General features: G+C 40.6%; 1 protein-coding gene across 8 annotated transcripts; it reads right to left on the bottom strand.

Annotated features, from left to right (window-relative positions):
* Nucleotides 1–223: 223 nt before the first annotated feature.
* LOC121351588 (OX-2 membrane glycoprotein-like) lies at nt 224–15,974 on the bottom strand. 8 transcript variants are annotated; one of them, XR_005954804.1, is made up of 7 exons: nt 15,676–15,776; nt 15,420–15,524; nt 14,472–14,553; nt 13,377–13,703; nt 12,454–12,720; nt 10,518–10,683; nt 224–3,392 (listed from the first exon to the last, which is right to left on the bottom strand). XR_005954804.1 is itself a non-coding variant. In XM_041463861.1 (6 exons), exons 3-6 carry the CDS (start codon nt 14,527–14,529, stop codon nt 10,571–10,573), a joined length of 765 nt encoding a protein of 254 aa, XP_041319795.1. In that variant the 5' UTR covers nt 14,530–14,553; nt 15,420–15,524; nt 15,906–15,974; the 3' UTR covers nt 10,415–10,570. The 8 variants fall into 8 exon arrangements, 7 of the variants coding, with proteins under 7 accessions (XP_041319795.1, XP_041319799.1, XP_041319796.1 ...); XM_041463861.1 differs by lacking the exons at nt 224–3,392; nt 15,676–15,776 and adding an exon at nt 15,906–15,974 and having other exon boundaries at nt 10,415–10,683; XM_041463865.1 differs by lacking the exons at nt 224–3,392; nt 15,676–15,776 and adding an exon at nt 15,906–15,955 and having other exon boundaries at nt 10,415–10,683; nt 15,464–15,524.
* Between the last annotated feature and the right edge of the window lie 1,283 nt (nt 15,975–17,257).

Here is a 17,257-nt window from a genome sequence, read left to right as displayed (position 1 = left end):
AAAGTTATTGTGGCTTCACAATTGATCTCAAAAGGCCACATGTACTAAAGAGTACAGTGAGTCACTACTGCTTTTCCTAAAGTAATTAGTCATACACTTAGAGCTCATGAATAACAGCTTCTCTCTTTGATTTATAAAATCTCACAAGCACTGTGCTACAAATGAAAGAAATGATGCGGCCTTATGTTCAATTTTCTTTATTTGGCTTCTTTTTGTTCAAGGAAATACAGAAAACAAGACAGACAATATATCAATAGAACACATAACTTTAGATAAAAAATAATTAAGCAACACACGTGACACAGACAATAATTGTAAAAATACAGAATACACTGTTTTAATTGACTGAAGTTATTTTCAAATCTGAACTAAACTTCAGCTGCTGTGGTCAAAAATACTTCTGTAAATTTATCTCAAAAGTTTTGTTCAAAACCTTCTTTTAAAAAGAAAAATTAGCCCAAAACACCCTAAAAGCCCCATGAACTCCCATTTTCTGTTCAGGAAGGAAGCAAAATATAAATCAAAACTACTACAGCTTTCAATGACACATTTCTGGTATCTCAAACAAGTAGACAAAAAAAAAAAAAAAGGACCAGTTGGTGTTTTGGTTGGGTCAGATTTTTTTTTTCTTTAAATTAGAAAAAGTGAAAGGTACAAATAAATAATTCATATTGCATCTACAATAGTAGAGCAAACACGACCTCTCACATCCTCAGTAACTCAAGCAGACAGACACACTGAAGTTTTTACCAGTCTCTGTACAGGCAACAGCTCTAGAACCAGCAAAATACCTGCTCTGAGCACTGAGTCCTAAGTTTTAAATCTCCATTGTTGATTTTTCAGCTTGACAGTTGGTACCCTTAGTAAACATATGACATAAAAAGCACAGTCCAAAATTCTATGCACTCTGGTATGAAGGAGTATTTCAGATGCATGAACAAATGCTCATCAAAGCCAAAAGGAAAGACAATACTGTCAGTGATCCGGATACAATGACAAACATTCAAACAGAAACAAGACTGAGAAACACCTTAAACTCTAGCACTCATCAGCTGAACAAAAAATCACCCGAGGATCCCCTGCAGTCCTCTCATCTGTCTGTCCTGTCAGTAAAAATGGGCCACTGAGAAGGCACATCCAGGGGCAGACTTGCACTCAGCAATCTTTGCCCAGTGGGGCAGGCGCAGAGCCCCGTGAAGGTGTTCAGATGCTGCCATGGTTTATCCCCAGCCAGCAACTAAGCACCACTCAGCTGCCTGCACAGCCACCAGGAAGGAAGGGGACAGCCAGAAGGACAGCCTCATGAAGGGGCTGCCAGAACCCGGGCAGCTTACAGCTCCGGCACCACGCCAGGAGTGGGGAACTGTCTCGGTATGGGGATTCAACAGAGCAGAACCTTCAGAGCCACTTGCTCTAAGGTGCCAGACACAAGCCAGGACAGGGACCACGCAGAGGAGAAAGGAGGAGGCTCTCTGTCCTGAGCTTCCACAAGGAACGTTTAGCGCAAAGGAGCAGGACAGAAATCCTCCAACAGGGTTGTGCAAGCAGTTCTGTTCAGATACAAGTCAGGGGGTGGACACTAACAGCTAACAATAGGGAATTCTCAGGGCAGGAGTGACGGGATTACATCCAGCGTCTGGGACCAGTTGGGGCAGGAGGGTGGAGAGGATGGGTCACATGGGCCAATGGCGCTTCCAGGAGTAGCGGAATTTCAAAGGGGTGTTGCAGACAGGGATGGGATGGGCCCAAGGTTTAAGTGGCAGAAAAGCTTTGGGAATCAAGGGCTGGGTTGGCTTGACGGGCAGGGAAAGAGCTGGAACAAGGGGCAGGCAATGGTATAAGGGACAGCTTTGAGGGAGGGTAAAACCCAGGGGTAAACCAACTCAGGGAGAACATGGGGGTACAACAGAACACAAGGCATCAATAAAATAAATTCAAACCACAACGGCCTCATACTAATGTCTGTTAAGAAAATTAACTCTGTCCCAACCAAAACAAGCACAAGGCAGAAGGCATCTGGAGCCTTCCACCCCTCACAAAGATGAGGAGCTGCAGGGCAATGCCCAGGAGTGCTCCGCGCTCCTGAGCAGCCTGCTGCTGCCCAGCCATAGGGGGCCAAGCACCTGGAACTTGGAGCCTGGGAATGGCCGGATTGGCAGGCTTGGGCTGGCAGTGATGAGCAGCTTGGGACGGTGGGAGAGAAGCTCCAATCCAGCCTGGGACAGGAGCAGAATTAGGTCCCAGCTCCTAAGAATAGTGCAGTGTCTTTATCTGCTACCAGCAGCATGACAAATCAGTAAGCTCAGTCTCTGTAAGACTGCCAGCTGATATCATTGCAGCCACAGTGGTGACACGGGACAGTGAGCTCAGTGTGTGACATCCCACCCAATGAGGTCCAGCCATGGAATAATGGCTTTTGGCCAACTAAGCAATTTATCTGTGTTTAAAAATGGATGAAGACAGGGAAGACTACCTGGAACAGTGCATAAGATGAGCACAAAAACTATTGACAAAATCCACGCCTTTTGACAGCTGAGCAAAGAGTAGGATAGGGACAATGCTTCCACTACTGGTCTTTGTAACCACCTTCTCCTCACTTATATATTTAGCCTCATCAAACACATCCCAAAAAACCCAGAAAACACAGAAGAAAACACTCTAGGATTAGAAAAAAGTCAAATAAAGTAAATTACTTATATATTATACAAATTACTTACAATTCTTCTTTCCAAATTGTGGCTGCTACTGCCTTTATTTAGTCACCTGCTTGGAGACCTATTGCTCTTCCCCATAATTTTGCCAAATGCTGTGTGGTTCGAGTCCTGTGATTTTGAGTCCAGCAGATCTTTCCAGAGAAAAAGGAGCCATAACAACTAAGATGAGAGAAGAAAAACCATGACAGGAAGGGGGTGATGAACTCAAGAGTTGCTGCAAGTGAAATTGCAGACAGATGTTGGCAAAAATTAAATCCCTCCCTACTGCAAGAGCAATTAGGCACTGGAAGAGAATCCCCAGAGAGTCTGCAGAGCTTCTACCCATCGACATTTTCAAAACTCAGCTGGAAGAAGACAAATACATTTTGGCCAGCAGCAGCACCAAGAGAGAGTGGCATGGGTAAAGAAGGTTTTGCCTGACAAAATCTCCTGCTCTGCAGAACAGCAGACCAAGTGGTCCCTCCAGTCCTACATTTTAAGATTAAGGGCCTAGACCAGATAGCAAATGTTGTGTTAGTCATTTCAGTGATGAACTCAGCTTCCAGACAGGGCAGTGTATATGATGTCTTCTCCTTTTTTTGCTGCTTCTTTCCAGCCAGTCAAGTCACTATGTGCAATGCTGACTTCAGGATGCTAGCTTTTAATGATCTGGTAGATGGATGGAAATTCTCAGGGATCCTAGGAAACACAAAAACAACCCCAGGAAAGGATGAGTCATGGCCATTCTGTTGCTGTCTCAGGTTTTGCTTAGTGCATTTGCTGTTGGGACAGGAGGAAGAGAAATGCACAGCGGGGAAAGCGGGGAGCAACCCACCCTTTGGTAAACAACTTCCCTGCTTTTTTAATTCTGGAAATCACACATTCTGCAGAATTCAGAATGTGACATAAGGAATATACAAAACCCTGACATTATTTGTAAACTGTGAAAAGTAAACCAACTTTCCTCACTAGTAATAATACACCAATTATTAATTAACTCACATATATTGAGTATTTAAGTAATTTGATATTTCAGAATATCTTTTATATGTTTGAGATTCAGTCTACAACTCTACCTTTACATGGTTTTGAAGACAATAATAAAATATATGGCATCTTTACTTTTCATGTAGAGGAGCATGAAAGAGGTTCCTTATCTAATAACCCTTCATTCAGACAAAGTATTTTGTAAAGTACTTTGGAATTGAGTTTATAAGTAGTTCTTATCAAGTAAGTGAATGAAAAATAATGAGGCAACTATTCACATATTACAGGAATGCTATTCTCCCTTTCAGCTGCCAGCCATTTTATTTTCTTGTTATATACAAAGCCCTGTTGTTGGAATGAAAAAGGAGAAGGAAGGACCAGAAAATTACTTCGTAATGCAACATGAGCACAAATATGATGCACGGGATAGGAACTGTACTAGTCACATATACTAAAAGCCTCCCTGTTTGCAAAGAACGGGCTTTGTGTTCTAGTCACATAGCCTGTGCATCTGAATGCACAGGACAAACTCCAAGATATTTCCTACACCACTACCTTCATCCTGTCAATAGCACAACAGTATTGATTTAATCCTTCCAGACAAAAAACCCCAGCCATGGCCCAGGAGACCAGAATTCACCCATGTGGCCTCCCTCTCCTTCCTCCTCCTGCCACTCCCCTTTCCTGGCTCTTCTAAAGGAAGGCAGGATAAGGAGCATGCTTTTCCCAGAAAAACATGACAGGGAAAACAAACAAAACACCAGCCATCTCTGTCCTTCACAAAGAAAACAGACGGCACCAAAGCATGGAAAGTTTGCAAAGTGTGCCCGTCCTCCCTCTATATATGATACAGACCAGAGGGTACTGCCAGGCACATTTCTGTGAACAGAAAATTAGGTGTAATCACCAGGTAACAGAAGCTGTCTTAAAACAGTGTGTGATTAAATCCAGAAAACATCTTGAGTTGCAAAATATTTATGCTTGCATGAAACCTGATGGACAGCCTGACAGCAGAATTACCCTTTCATTGACATTTTTGTCATGAGGGTTGTTTGGTTTTTTAATTCCTCCCCTCAGTAGCTCTGTTTAGGTCTGCTTGTGTATACTGTTTTTACACTGTGGCATTTCTGGGTTTTGGGATTTTTGTTTGTTTGGTTGGCTTGGGTTTGGTGGTTTTTTTTGGTTTTTTTTTTTTTTTGGTTTAGTATTAAAAAGGGTAAAGGAATGATGCTGTTGTATATTCACTGCATAGTTTTTGCTATTTTTCAGTAATTCAAAATAGGACAAATATAATCTCCTACTCTCATTAAAGCCACACTTGAGAGGAAACCAAGGCTACTTTAGAATGAGCCTTGCCAGCTGGGATGTGACTGCCAGAAACCCATTCCTCTGTGAGCAGAGGAAGTATGTTATATCCATCTGCCTTAGGAAAGAAGGAGTTATATCTCGAGTTTATCATCTGAAAGTCTGGTATTTAGTGGGCTTCTCTGGAAATACTATTCTGAAAATTCTCCCAAAACCAAGCTGCTACTGTATTTTTCTCAACTACTGAGTCTCTCACTAATAAGAAAACCAGGTATCAAAGCAAACACTGGAGAAACATGCGAAGTCGTAAGATAAAATAAGAATTGTTGTCATTTTTAAGCTAGAGCTTAGAAACAGAGCCTTCCCCAAACTGAATACAGACTAGAGAATACTGCTATAATGACTCTTCCAGAATTAATTACTATGTTTACTATAAACAAAGAAATGTAAAATATAACCAAGTAGTTGTTCTTATAAATTTTCTCAAAAACTGGAATTCCTGCATAGTATGTATTTCCCAGCCTTCCAGGACATATTTGGCCACCAAAATTTGGGTTTCTCATATCCACATATTATAGCTGATCAGCCAAGCTGCTATTTTACATTTAACCAGACCTGATTCTGTACTATTTGTAACAACCATCAAATTCAAAAGGGAATCTTAAATCTTATAATATTCAATCAGGGAACATTAAATTCTTATTCAGGGTCTTCAGTGATCTCCAGCTTGTAACAAAGGGGTATTTTGAACCTGTTTTGGAGTACTTGTCTACCATATTAAGCACACTGAGTTTCAGCATTTCTTTGGAATACAGATAGTGGGTTGTGTTCAGACACAAACAGAATCGTAGAATCACTAAGGTTGGAAAAGACCTCCAAGATCATCAAGTCCAGCCTTTGACCAGATACCACCTTGTCAAGTAAACCATAGCACTAAGAGGTAAAGTCAATGCTGCTTACATCTGAGTTCCATAAAATCTCCATTTGAAGGAGAACCTGAACGTTTTGATTTCCAAACAAGAAAAACAGATTTCTATGCGGTTGCTTTCTGCAGAATGGAATTTTTAGTCTGGCCTACTCTCTTCTTCTATGACTTCAAGTTTTTTGCTTCCAGGTTAACCTATTCTGTTCAGCTTTCCTATCTATTCAGTATCATATCTGCTCAATTAGAAGCCCCAATTTTTTTCCCCTCTTGTTATAGTTTTTTTAAACATACGTATACTACTTGAATATTTCTGAATATTCACATGGCAAAACCTGCATAAGCTACCCAAGTGAGATTAATATACCAATTCCTAAAAACCAAACCAAATTAAAAAAAAAAAAAAAAGCCACCAAAAAAACCAACATTCTGGCCTTTATAAACATTTGTGAAGTAGTCCTTCCTCACAGGCTGCCACAAGCCTCCAGAAAAAATGTATGCGTGGAATTTTATCCCCCTGCAGACTGATACATCCTGAGAATTAATTATAGAGCTTTTTAATTGGCCAGGCTGAAATACGAGTATCCTGCAAGCCATGAAATAAGCAAGTGATGCTACGGAAAACATTCAAGTGAATACATATAAATGACAGGTAACTCACAGGAATTTATTCAGGCTAATAGCCTTTATTTTGCTTCTACCCAGGTACTTGGCTTCTTAACTGGACTGCTTTTATCTCAGTGTGGTCTACAGTTAAGCTTGATTAGCTGAGTAAGGAATGAAAGGATATAACTTTTTATCAGAGGAGCAGTATTTAACTTTTTATCAGATGAACACTATCAAGAAACTTCAGGCATGGGAGAATTTATGCCTGGTGATTTTTTTGCAGCCTGCTCATTGCACTTACATCGAATGATAGGCACAGCTGGGTTTGTCCGCCTACTTGGTAGAGGATGAGAGTTTTCCAAACCTGCGTGTCAGCACTTGCTACAAAGGCTGCTCAGTTTGATTCCAAATAAGTCACTTATCCACAAATGTTGTGAAGACACTTCACTGGGGACATTTTCAGGGAGAACCAAAATATATGTATGCTCTGTAACAGGTACACAAGGCAAATGCCTGAGGGATGGGACATTGACTTTCAGTCCCAGATACCTGGTTCCCAAGTATCTACCATAAAGAGGAAGGGAACAACAAAATAAAAGCAAAGCAAAACCTAACCATACTTTCAAATGCAAAAGCACTTTGAAGAAACTTTGTCAGAGAAGGCTCCCCAGCCACCCAGATAAAAAGCTACTGTTTTACTTTAAGAACTGAGTATCTTGCCAAGCCTGGAAAGGCTGTGCTTGTTATCTAGTGCAGAATGAAAAATACTGAAGCCCCAGACAGACCCTGGTATTCTCGAGCCAGTGCTATTAGCTCTCTGTTGTTAGCTCTCTCTTGTGGTGTTACAAACAGCACTTCCAAAAGTACATGCGTAGGTGCTGCTCCTCATTCCACCCAGTCTGAGGACAACAGAGGGTAAAACGAGAAAAGGGCTTTCTTTAAGATATTATTTGGGTGAACTAACTACAACCAATGCTTTAAAAAGCATAAACATATTTTACAGATGATCAAGGAAAAAACAAGTCACCACAAAACCAGACTAGGATCCAAAGTGAAGAAGTTTAGGGGATATCCTCATCATAGTACTTGTAGAGTGGTAACACACTGTAAGTACAGTGTTAAAAATTACTGTAACTCCACAGATATTCTTAGTATTCTAAGGATGCCCAGGAACGTGAAAGTGGAATCCTATACAAGATAAACTGTTAGTAACCCTTAGCCACCAGCAGAAAAGAGCATCCTAGGAGAGGGGAAAAAAAAATCAGACGGTGACAGAGTGATCAAACTGCACCACCACTGAAGTTTTACAGCAAACTAATTAATGATGCCTTCAGGGAAACAGGTGTAAATTAAAAAGACACACTACACATTTCACTTAGATGGTCACATAGGAAGGAATATGATCAGCTGGTTAAAATTTCTCTGGATAAAGTAATGCTGCCTTTATTCAAAACTGATCCAGGTCAGTGCAATACATTTTTGAAACTCAAGGCCAAAGAGCAACTGAAAAGATACTAACTATAGCTAATAAAAACTGGACTACATTGAAAGAACAGAGACTTACTGACTTTCAGCCTCACTGCAGAAATCACATCCTCGCATCACAGTTAAACAAAACCTATGAAAAATGGAAAGGAACACAAACAACTGATATCATTCAAATCCTGGTTTTCTTGATAAACTTTAATCCAACAAACACCCGCTACTAAACAATGCTCATCTAATTTATGTCCTCTGCTCCAGCAAACAGGGATTTACATTAAGTCTTGACCTTGTGACATGTTGGCATGTGTGTGGGGCCAGGAATCTTGACGTCTTCCCAGGCAGCAGGACATGAGACGCCATTTCTCTTGGAGACACAGAGGGACTTTGAGCCTTTAGCTAAGGAAAAAGAGACACAGTGCTTTCAGTTGAAACTGAAAGCACAGTGCTTTTCTGTGTCTTATGCTTTCCTTACAAGGCAGGGGAGGAGGATCTGTTCAGTTTCCCAAATAAGGGATACTGTAGGCTCTGTTGTTGTGCATCACAGCGGTGTCTCCACAGCAGTAAATCATGTCTTACATCACTCATGTCAGGGTACAAGGATACACTAAATGGCTTAGTGTTGCTATCTTATTGTAAAGGTTTTGTACTTTTTCGGCGATTTCTTATGGGCAGCTTTTCACAGCACTGACTCTTTTTTTTTTTTTTTTTTTTAGCACAGCTAACAAACTTTATTTAACTTCTGGATTAGCTAACTTACTCTTTTACAATACTTATCTTAATTGGATTTAGCTGTGGCCTATTAAGGGCAGGCCTGTTTTTAATTCTTGATAGTTAGCACAGCTGTAATTCCTTAGGGGTGATATTACCTTCATCACTATCTCTATTCTCCTACATTCCATCCATCTACAGCTTAGGGGTTCTAAGCCAAATACCTAGCATGTGGTGTAGGGTGTAAGAAACCTGCTGCCTGCTGAGGATGGCCCTGTTACAAATTATTGCTGAACCCACATGATGGCATTGCCCAGGGAACTACTAATATCCATGGGCCAGAATCATGCTAGGACATGTTAACATCCTCAGCCTACTCCAAACATGAACAACCTGGTCTTATAGAGCAGTGTTTCACTGAGTGGCACCGGTCCAGCTTCGGGCCCCAGCACAGACGCAGTATCCCATCTCATCTGCCATGCAATGAAGGGGCTTTAAAACACTGCAAAGCAGCACCTGTGCTTTCTGGCACTCTCTCCTCCTGGTCAGTCTCAGATCTGCTCCAGGGAGTGATCCCAAAGCTCTATTAGATCACCTCCATCTCAAGGTCTCTCCTTCACAATGTTCTTAGTACAAGCTCATTCGTGTTTGGAATGGTTGTTCTAGAATAAAGATACATTTTTATTGTAAGAATTTCACCTTTTTCTTCCGGTCCTTTAAAAAGCAGTATTTAAGAACAAACTTCTTGCACTTTAAATTCCAGGTTGGTCTGAAAATTCAACCAGAAATTTTATCTTCTGAGTTGTTTATAGGATCAATGAAAGCCTCACATACATTCTACAATTAAGACATTATATCTGGGGTGCAGCAAGTGTTCATTTCTCTTTCTTCTCAGTGGAGACTTTTATGTCTCTGGTAGCAGCAGATTCAATAGGTCAAACCCTCTTAATAGTAGATGCTGTAGATCTAAATTCACAATAGACAGGTGTGATACTCCTTGAAACATTTTTATATCATATTATTGCCCTAAAGCAGGTATATCGCCAGGAACTGAATAAATATGTGTTGGTGTTTCTAAATATATCAGTGGAATTTAAAGCCAGACATGGAATTTAGATTTAGTTAAACAACAGTGAAACCACCAATGACCATCAAATTTCTGTGATTTCTGAAGGTTATGGTGTCCCCCCTGTCACCCCCCACCCCCCAGTCTTTTCTGTTCATTATGTTACTACTAATTAAGACTAGAGAATTGAATTTATCCATGACCAGGTTATTACACACTCAGAGACATTACACTGATTGCAACTTCTCCTTAACTCATCATTAGGAAGCACACTCGTGCCAAATTGGAGCACACTTCTTCATCATATTACTGTTTGTCTTAAAAAATACAAAGACGGTGCCGTAACCAGTAGGAAGTGGTTCCCCTGAAGGGACATCACTCTCCATGAGTGGGTTCCTCACCAATGTTTACTTAATCTGCCAAAAATTATCTGAGCATACTACACTTTGTAGACTTCCAGGAAAATGTGAAAGATGAGCGAATTACTTCTGCTGAGACTGCTACTTCCAAGCAAAGAAAGAGCAGCATGTTCTGCTCTGCTTGGATCCTTCCCTCACAATTCTCAGCCTTGGACTGTCCCTTGGCAGTGGGAAAACAGCTCTTTAACTTACATGCAACTGAGGGAACCTTGAAAACTGTAAACATGTTACTATTATTATTTATTATTACTAAGTTGTCCAGTATGACACTCTCATACTCCCAAATGGTATCCCAACAAAGTCTTCTTCTCTGCAGATGATCAGACCTTATTATGGGCTCTAGGAAAACCACGTTTCCACACATTGGTGACTCAGCACTTCAACTCCTCCTGCACAGGATCTTCCTCCAGAACAGCATCATCAGAATCAGAACTATGATGACTACTAAAAGCACCACAATAATCACCAGCCAAAGCAATGATGATACCTCTTCTGTGAAAACAAAACAACAAAACATCCACAGCAAATTAATCTCATTGTGAAAAAAAGCAAAATGAGCCACAAGGATGTCTGATTAATGACAGTGGTTCCTCCAATATGGTCAAAGGTACTGCTAGGGTAAATGAAAGCAGCAATTGCTCAAAAGATAAAATAAACCTGTGTATCTTCAAAAACAAAGCTACTTGTCCACAGAAAATGTGAAGAAAAGATGTGCCTATGGCAAAGAACACTGCCATTCCTATACCTGATACAGTGACTGGCATACATACACAAGCAGAGCTTCATCTTAACACTTAACACTTTCAGAAGTTCTTTTGTTCACCCAGAATTTTATTATTCTTACTTTTAAACACTTAACACTGTTGAAAAGGCAACATCAATTTTAACAAAAAAAGACAGGCTATGTTTTGCTGCCTGCAAATAGCTCTACCCAACAGCTGAGTGTAAATGTTCCTCCCCGGTTAGACATTACCACTTCATTTGACTGCTATTAATCAAAAGGCTCATTTCAATGTTCACTGACATTAGCTGGAAAACTGCATGACTTGAAATTTATTTGACTCAAGCCAAAATGATCATGTCTTTTAACAAAGATATGTTGAACTATTCATTTGAACTTCTTGTCCTCTAAAATATATGATTGTTAAAACAGCCAGCTGTTAGCTGATTTTTTATCCACTTAGCAAGAAATAATAACAGTTATTTAGTTTTCTGGTTTTGAGCTATACATTTGCTTTTTAAAAGACCAAAACAAAAGAATACTGGAGGAAGGACAAAATTATTAGTACGCTTTTTCAGAATTGTAATGTAATTCAGAATTAAGAACTAAATTGCTTTTGAATGTTTAGAGAGCAGATATTAAAAATCAGATCCTGCTCTTTACTACTATTCCTGTAACAATCACTTCTTGAGCATGTAATTTCAGAATCAATCCACAGCTACGAGCTGCTTTTCCTGTCTTGCTAATTTACAAGTGGTCTTCAATTTAAGGCTCTGGATAAAGAGACACATGAATTTTAAAACACTCAAGTCAATGCTCCTGTATGAACTAAAAATGGTTCTTCAGCTTTTAATGTTTCAATTTCTTATCTGCAGAAACAGGGTGAATGTCTTTCCAGCAGAACAGAATGTTGTAAGATATTCAGATGTTACATTAATATATCTAAGATTTCTGTATAAACCAAACATAAGAATCTTCAACTGACCCCCCTCCCTGTATGCCTGAAAGTACTGTTCCTCTCTGACCATTACTGCAGTGGACATATGCCTTGGCAAAAAATCAGAGAAACTAAAACATCATGTACATATTATATACAACAAAACATGCAGTAAGTTGAACTGGAACATTTGATTCAGATACAGTTTGTTATGAATTTCAAAATTTCCGAGTTCATCAAGCAACCCATAGAGTTTATACTCTACTTATGGATATCAGCTGACATATTTATATTTATTTTTAAGCTGTTAAAAAAATTATGAAGGCCTACATGAAAACCTAAGTTCAACTTGCTGCACAATGGTGGATGCTGCATTGTGCCTCTAAACCCCATATCTCCCTAGCTGATTAGTCTGGCTTTTTTCCCCTCTTGGACGGGACTCCAGTATGTTACTACCTCAAAGGCAACAGTGGACACAAATAGGATTTCCTGACATATAAAAATCTCATTCCCTCCTCTTCCCAGAAGATTTCTATCCAAATATGCTATTGCAAAACATGGAAGCCAAGATAATGCTAACAAGTTGCTTGTACTTCTCACCTACCTCCTTTTATTTTCACCGGGATTTCAAATGTTTCATTTGTGTTGCTTACTCTGCAGATCAAATCCTGTGCACTGATGCTCTGAATATTGTAGATTTCCAGTTTACTGGTGATGGACACAATCCCGTTTTTGTGCTTGACTGTCTTCTGTGTAGGAGTAGAATTGAACAGGTTGCTCCAGGTGATGGTGGGCTCTGGGAGGCCATTAGCATTACAGATGACTATCACATGACCTTCAGAAATGTTGTGATGGACAGATACATTGAGACCTTCCAACACACAAATGAGACAAGTCATCACCACAGGGAGCACCTGGTCGGTCGTAAGCAGTAGTAGCAGCCTAACCATTACAAATCAGAGCAAAGCTTACTGGATTCACACTGAGCCCAATGGCAAGGAATGCAAGAAGAGTTCCTTGGGTCAGGTCCCCTCCATGACTCAATACTCCTTCCCCCATACTGAAGCAATATACCCCAAAGATTTCACTCAATCTAAAATCCAAGTATTAAAATAATCTGTAAAGTAAAACAATTTATTGGTCCTATCTCCTAATTCCCTATCAATGGTAGGGTTTGGGAGAGCAGCTCACAGCACTGGGATTGTACCTTGCACCAAAAGGGAACTCCAATGGGCAGTGTTGGTTTGCCCACATTGCAGCTGCAACTGATCAAAGACTTAAAAAGATTCCTCTCCTTGCTTTTCAGCTGCTACTCAAGGAGTAACAAACAACAGCCAAAACAACCACAATAATCTTGAATATGACCCACAGAGTTTTGCTCACAGCAGCAGTGCTCTGTTTCTACACCATGTTCCACCAAGGGATGCTCCTCCCATCACTGCAATTCTTGAATCTGCTCAAGGAAATAATGTGGGTGAGAAAACACCTCTTATTTCACTAGAGACATATCCCTGCAGAGAACCTCACCAAAAACACTCAGGCAGGTATTTCCTGAGACAGGACCAGAAGGGAAAACATTGAAGAGACACTTGTAACATCCTGAATCATCCATTCTAGTGTCCCAAAAAGTTATGCTTGTCTTGTTGAGTTCCAAACTTGTGAAATTCATTCTGTCTTCATAGGGCTTCTGAATCCTTAACCCGTTCGTTTCACTGTACGTAGCTATATTATCATGTAATTCTTCTGAGTCCTTTTGCCATGTCACTTGCAGAACATCCATGGGTTTTGTCAGGGCACAGCTCAGAGTCACACTGTCACCCATCCTCACTATTGTGTGTCCAGCCTGAGGAACCACTGCAATGACAGCAAACAGTTAATGAAATGGGCAGATATCACACACATTCAGAAGCCTAATGTTGATTCTAAGGCCTGGATTACCCACAAACACAACTCCTTCAGTTACATATTGTTTCTGTGGCTTTCCCCTACAAAGAAGTCCATCTCCTGCATGCTCCTAGGAATCAATGAAGTTATGTTGATTTACATTGGCTGAGGCTTTACCTTTCTTCTAAGCTACTTAAAAGACAAAAAGACTTACCAATTTTTGTACCCATATTTGCAGACTTCCCTAAAAGTTTTACTAAATCAGCTCATGACTTCCTATTCTCATCAAATACTCAATTTTTGTTTCCTAAGAGCTAGAGGAAGATTGAATGCATAAGAGAAGTACACACCAAGACATTATCAGAGAAGTAAACAGCAAAATGCCTTTAAAAGGCTTTCTTGTAGTTTTAGAGTTCACAGCACATTTGAGATGGAGGGAAGGAAGTCCTTTTGGGATGCCCCACTCTTGGAAGCTGTCAACTCAGGTTAACAATGGTGTCCAGTGTCACTGTAGATAGGGGATGCTTCTTGTCCTTCCCATCTCTAAATGCTGCTCTAGGAGGATTTGTGTCACAACTACCAGCTGCATGTCTCTGTCTCAGCTATGTAAGAATGTAAGTCAAGCAGCACCAGCAATCTGTATTTCAACTGTGTTTGTCTCTTACTCTGCTGAAGCCTCAGAAACCTGAAACCAGTTCCCCAAACAACTTCAAGCAGGTTTCAGGAAATTCAACTTACCATTTGCCTTTCCAAGCCCAGAATATGCCAAACACAAAACCAGAGCTTGTAAAGTCATTTTGGAAGAGAAAATCTGCTTTGCCTAAAGAAAAACAAGAAGAGATGACAGATCACCTTCTGGTGATATTGTAAATTCAGGGTGCAAAAATTAACAGTAGATTTTTCATGTGAAAAAGAATGTAGTTCTGGGGTCAGACAGCAAGACTTGACAAGTTTTACTGCCCTGTTTCCTACAACTGAATTGTAGACCTGCCTGAAACTGAAGTAGGTGTTATATTCAAGAGGATACATAATTTTGCAACAAATACCTCTGCAACACACTCTACCCACTGCTGAGTTTTTTTGTCAATGCCTGCAAAACTAGCTGAAGCATCTTGTGACCATCTTCTGTCAAGAACTTAAGCAAAGCCCAACCTTTTAAAGATTTTCACAACATTCAAAAAATAAAAGAGACAGTCAACTGAAAAGTATTTTCTATATTATACAGGTTAAAAAAGAAGGCTTAGTAAATAAATCAATAAATAAAAGGAAGAAAAAAGTATTTAAAAACAAATTGCCAACAAACGTGCATACACTCACAACCTGCATTTAAATTTTAAACACACTGTGCTAAAACAGCTCCTGATATAACTCTCCAGTAAGCAAGAACAAATAGAGACCAAGATGTTATATGTAGAATCAGGAAACAAGAACATATCAGCAACAAGCCCAATGAAAAAAAGTTTATGTAGTCAGATATTTGAGCACGGCTATAAGAAATCCAGCTGTTCCCACAAGCATGCAGAAATCAAGGGCCAGCAAGGGCAAGCAGAAGCTCCCGAGTCACAGAGTTGTTTATAAAGCAGGGGAAGATGCACCGCGCCTGCAGGCAAGCAGAGTTTTCAGTAACAACCCTTTGCTTCACTGCTTTAGTACCCATTAAAGCTCATAATGCACCATTGCACGTACCGGGGTAGCTACAAGAATTCACACAATGAGGAACGAGGCTATACCGTGTAGCTATACCGGGCACAGAAAGAAAGTCCCTTTAGGTCACAACTCCAGGCACGGGTGCTGCAGGGAGTGAGGAAACAAATACCAAAACGAACAGAAAAAGAAGAAGAAAAAAGAAAGAAAGAAAAAAAAAAAAAGAAAAAAGAAAAAAGGCGTTAAAGATTGGGGCAAGTAAAGCGCAAATGCTTTACTGCGCCTCCCAAAACCGCACCTCGGCGGGCTCCTGAGCCACAGGCTGTGCCGCTCCCGGGACAAACCGCCCCCCACCACTTTCTGGAAACCGCCCTTAACTTCAAAGAAACTTTCCCCCTACTGCCGTCACCCAGGTTTCGAAAGTCAGCTGCCGAGGTCCTCCCGGGCAGGAAGGGAGGACGGAGGAAGGAGCCGAGAGCCTCGGGCGGTGCCTCCAGGCTTCCGTCCTCCCGGCGGGGTCAGGCTTACCCGCGCCCGGCGCCCACGGCCCATCTCCGCCCGGAACCCTCCTCAGACACCGGAATGCGTCCGGGGAAGGCGCGGCAGGGATGGGTGCTCACGGCCAAGGAAACACGTGGAAACACGGGTATTCATAACAGCCCAGAAACAAATCATTTTAGGCTGTATCTCTTAAATAATTGGGAGTGGTCTTTTGCTTTCGCTGCTACCTTCCTGTTGGGTGGGGAGCAAAAGGGGCAGCAGGAGTGATACTGGACAATCTCTGTGCTGTTTTTGTGTTGTTAGATTAGCATCTTGCACTGATAAAACTACAACAGGGATAACTTATCAGGCTTTGTTGCAGGCTTGACAGAAACAACCCATTTCTATCTGGTTAGTTAGAAACAGCATTTTTAGTGATCAGTACAGGACATTCAGTGCCTGCTCTTTCTTCAGATGTTTCATACACAGGCACGCGTTCATACACTGCTCACACCACTTGCAATATTTATCTTGACAGACACTATTTTAAGTTATCATTGCTCACAGGAAAAATCAAACACCACAATTTCAACCCCTTGCCAGAATTAATTTACAAAGATGCCTACATAAACCCAGAAACTCATTCCTATTTAGGACACAGATGTGTGTGAATATTTGGAGCAATGCTACTGCGAAATACAAAGCTGTGTTTCGTGTCAGGTAAATACAGGCAATGTGTGTATCTGTGATTGTGATATGTGTGGAAACTGACCATGGGACAATTATAAAGACAATTCTAATAAATAACTGAGGAAGTAAAGCATGGAAGAAGGCCTTTGAACCTATCCTTTGTTTGCAATTATCCTTTATAAGTCTTAAGTTGATTTAGGAGCATTCGAATTAAAGCTTTAAGGATGTTGCTGTTTGACAGGAACTTTCTGCTTCTAGCTAAAAAGAGTTTTGCAAGAATAACCTTTTGAAGTATAATTTTAGAATGTTGGTTGTAGTAAGGATCTTTGAAACTATAGCTTTAGAATATATTAAAAGGAAACATACTTATCTTGACACCTTAACAAAATATTGAAAAGCAGCTTGAGAAAGGAAGGTGAACATCAACTCAAGGATTGATAGTTTCAACCAAGGGAAGCTGGACATCACTGCTATGAGATTTATAATCCTCGCAATTAAAAGGTGAACCCGCAGTGGAATCTGGACCTCACCAGCTGGGAGACTTTTTTCTTCTTTCGGAAGCTGGACCCCACCATCTGGGGATACTCTTTTCTGAGATAAATCCTGAGAAAAACTAAATCACAATAGTGTGTAGAATTGTGATGTAAAAATTGGGAATAGAAACTGCTGAGAAAGCTTACGAGTACCCCTATAAATACCTGTAAGCCCCA

This window comes from Pyrgilauda ruficollis, unplaced genomic scaffold, assembly GCF_017590135.1.
Source record: "Pyrgilauda ruficollis isolate IOZ18807 unplaced genomic scaffold, ASM1759013v1 scaffold17, whole genome shotgun sequence".
Lineage (NCBI taxonomy): Eukaryota > Metazoa > Chordata > Aves > Passeriformes > Passeridae > Pyrgilauda > Pyrgilauda ruficollis.
The sequence above is the reverse complement of the archived record's forward strand: the minus strand, read 5'-3'. Positions and strand labels throughout refer to the sequence as shown.

Coding starts and splice junctions, on each gene's coding strand:
- LOC121351588 (XM_041463861.1), bottom strand. CDS start 14,529: ATGACTTTACAAGCTCTGGTTTTGTGTTTGGCATATTCTGGGCTTGGA. Junction 13,704..14,471: donor TGGGCTTGGAAAGGCAAATG/GTAAGTTGAATT, acceptor CTGTCATTGCAG/TGGTTCCTCAGGCTGGACAC. Junction 10,684..12,453: donor CCCGGTGAAAATAAAAGGAG/GTAGGTGAGAAG, acceptor TTGTTTTCACAG/AAGAGGTATCATCATTGCTT.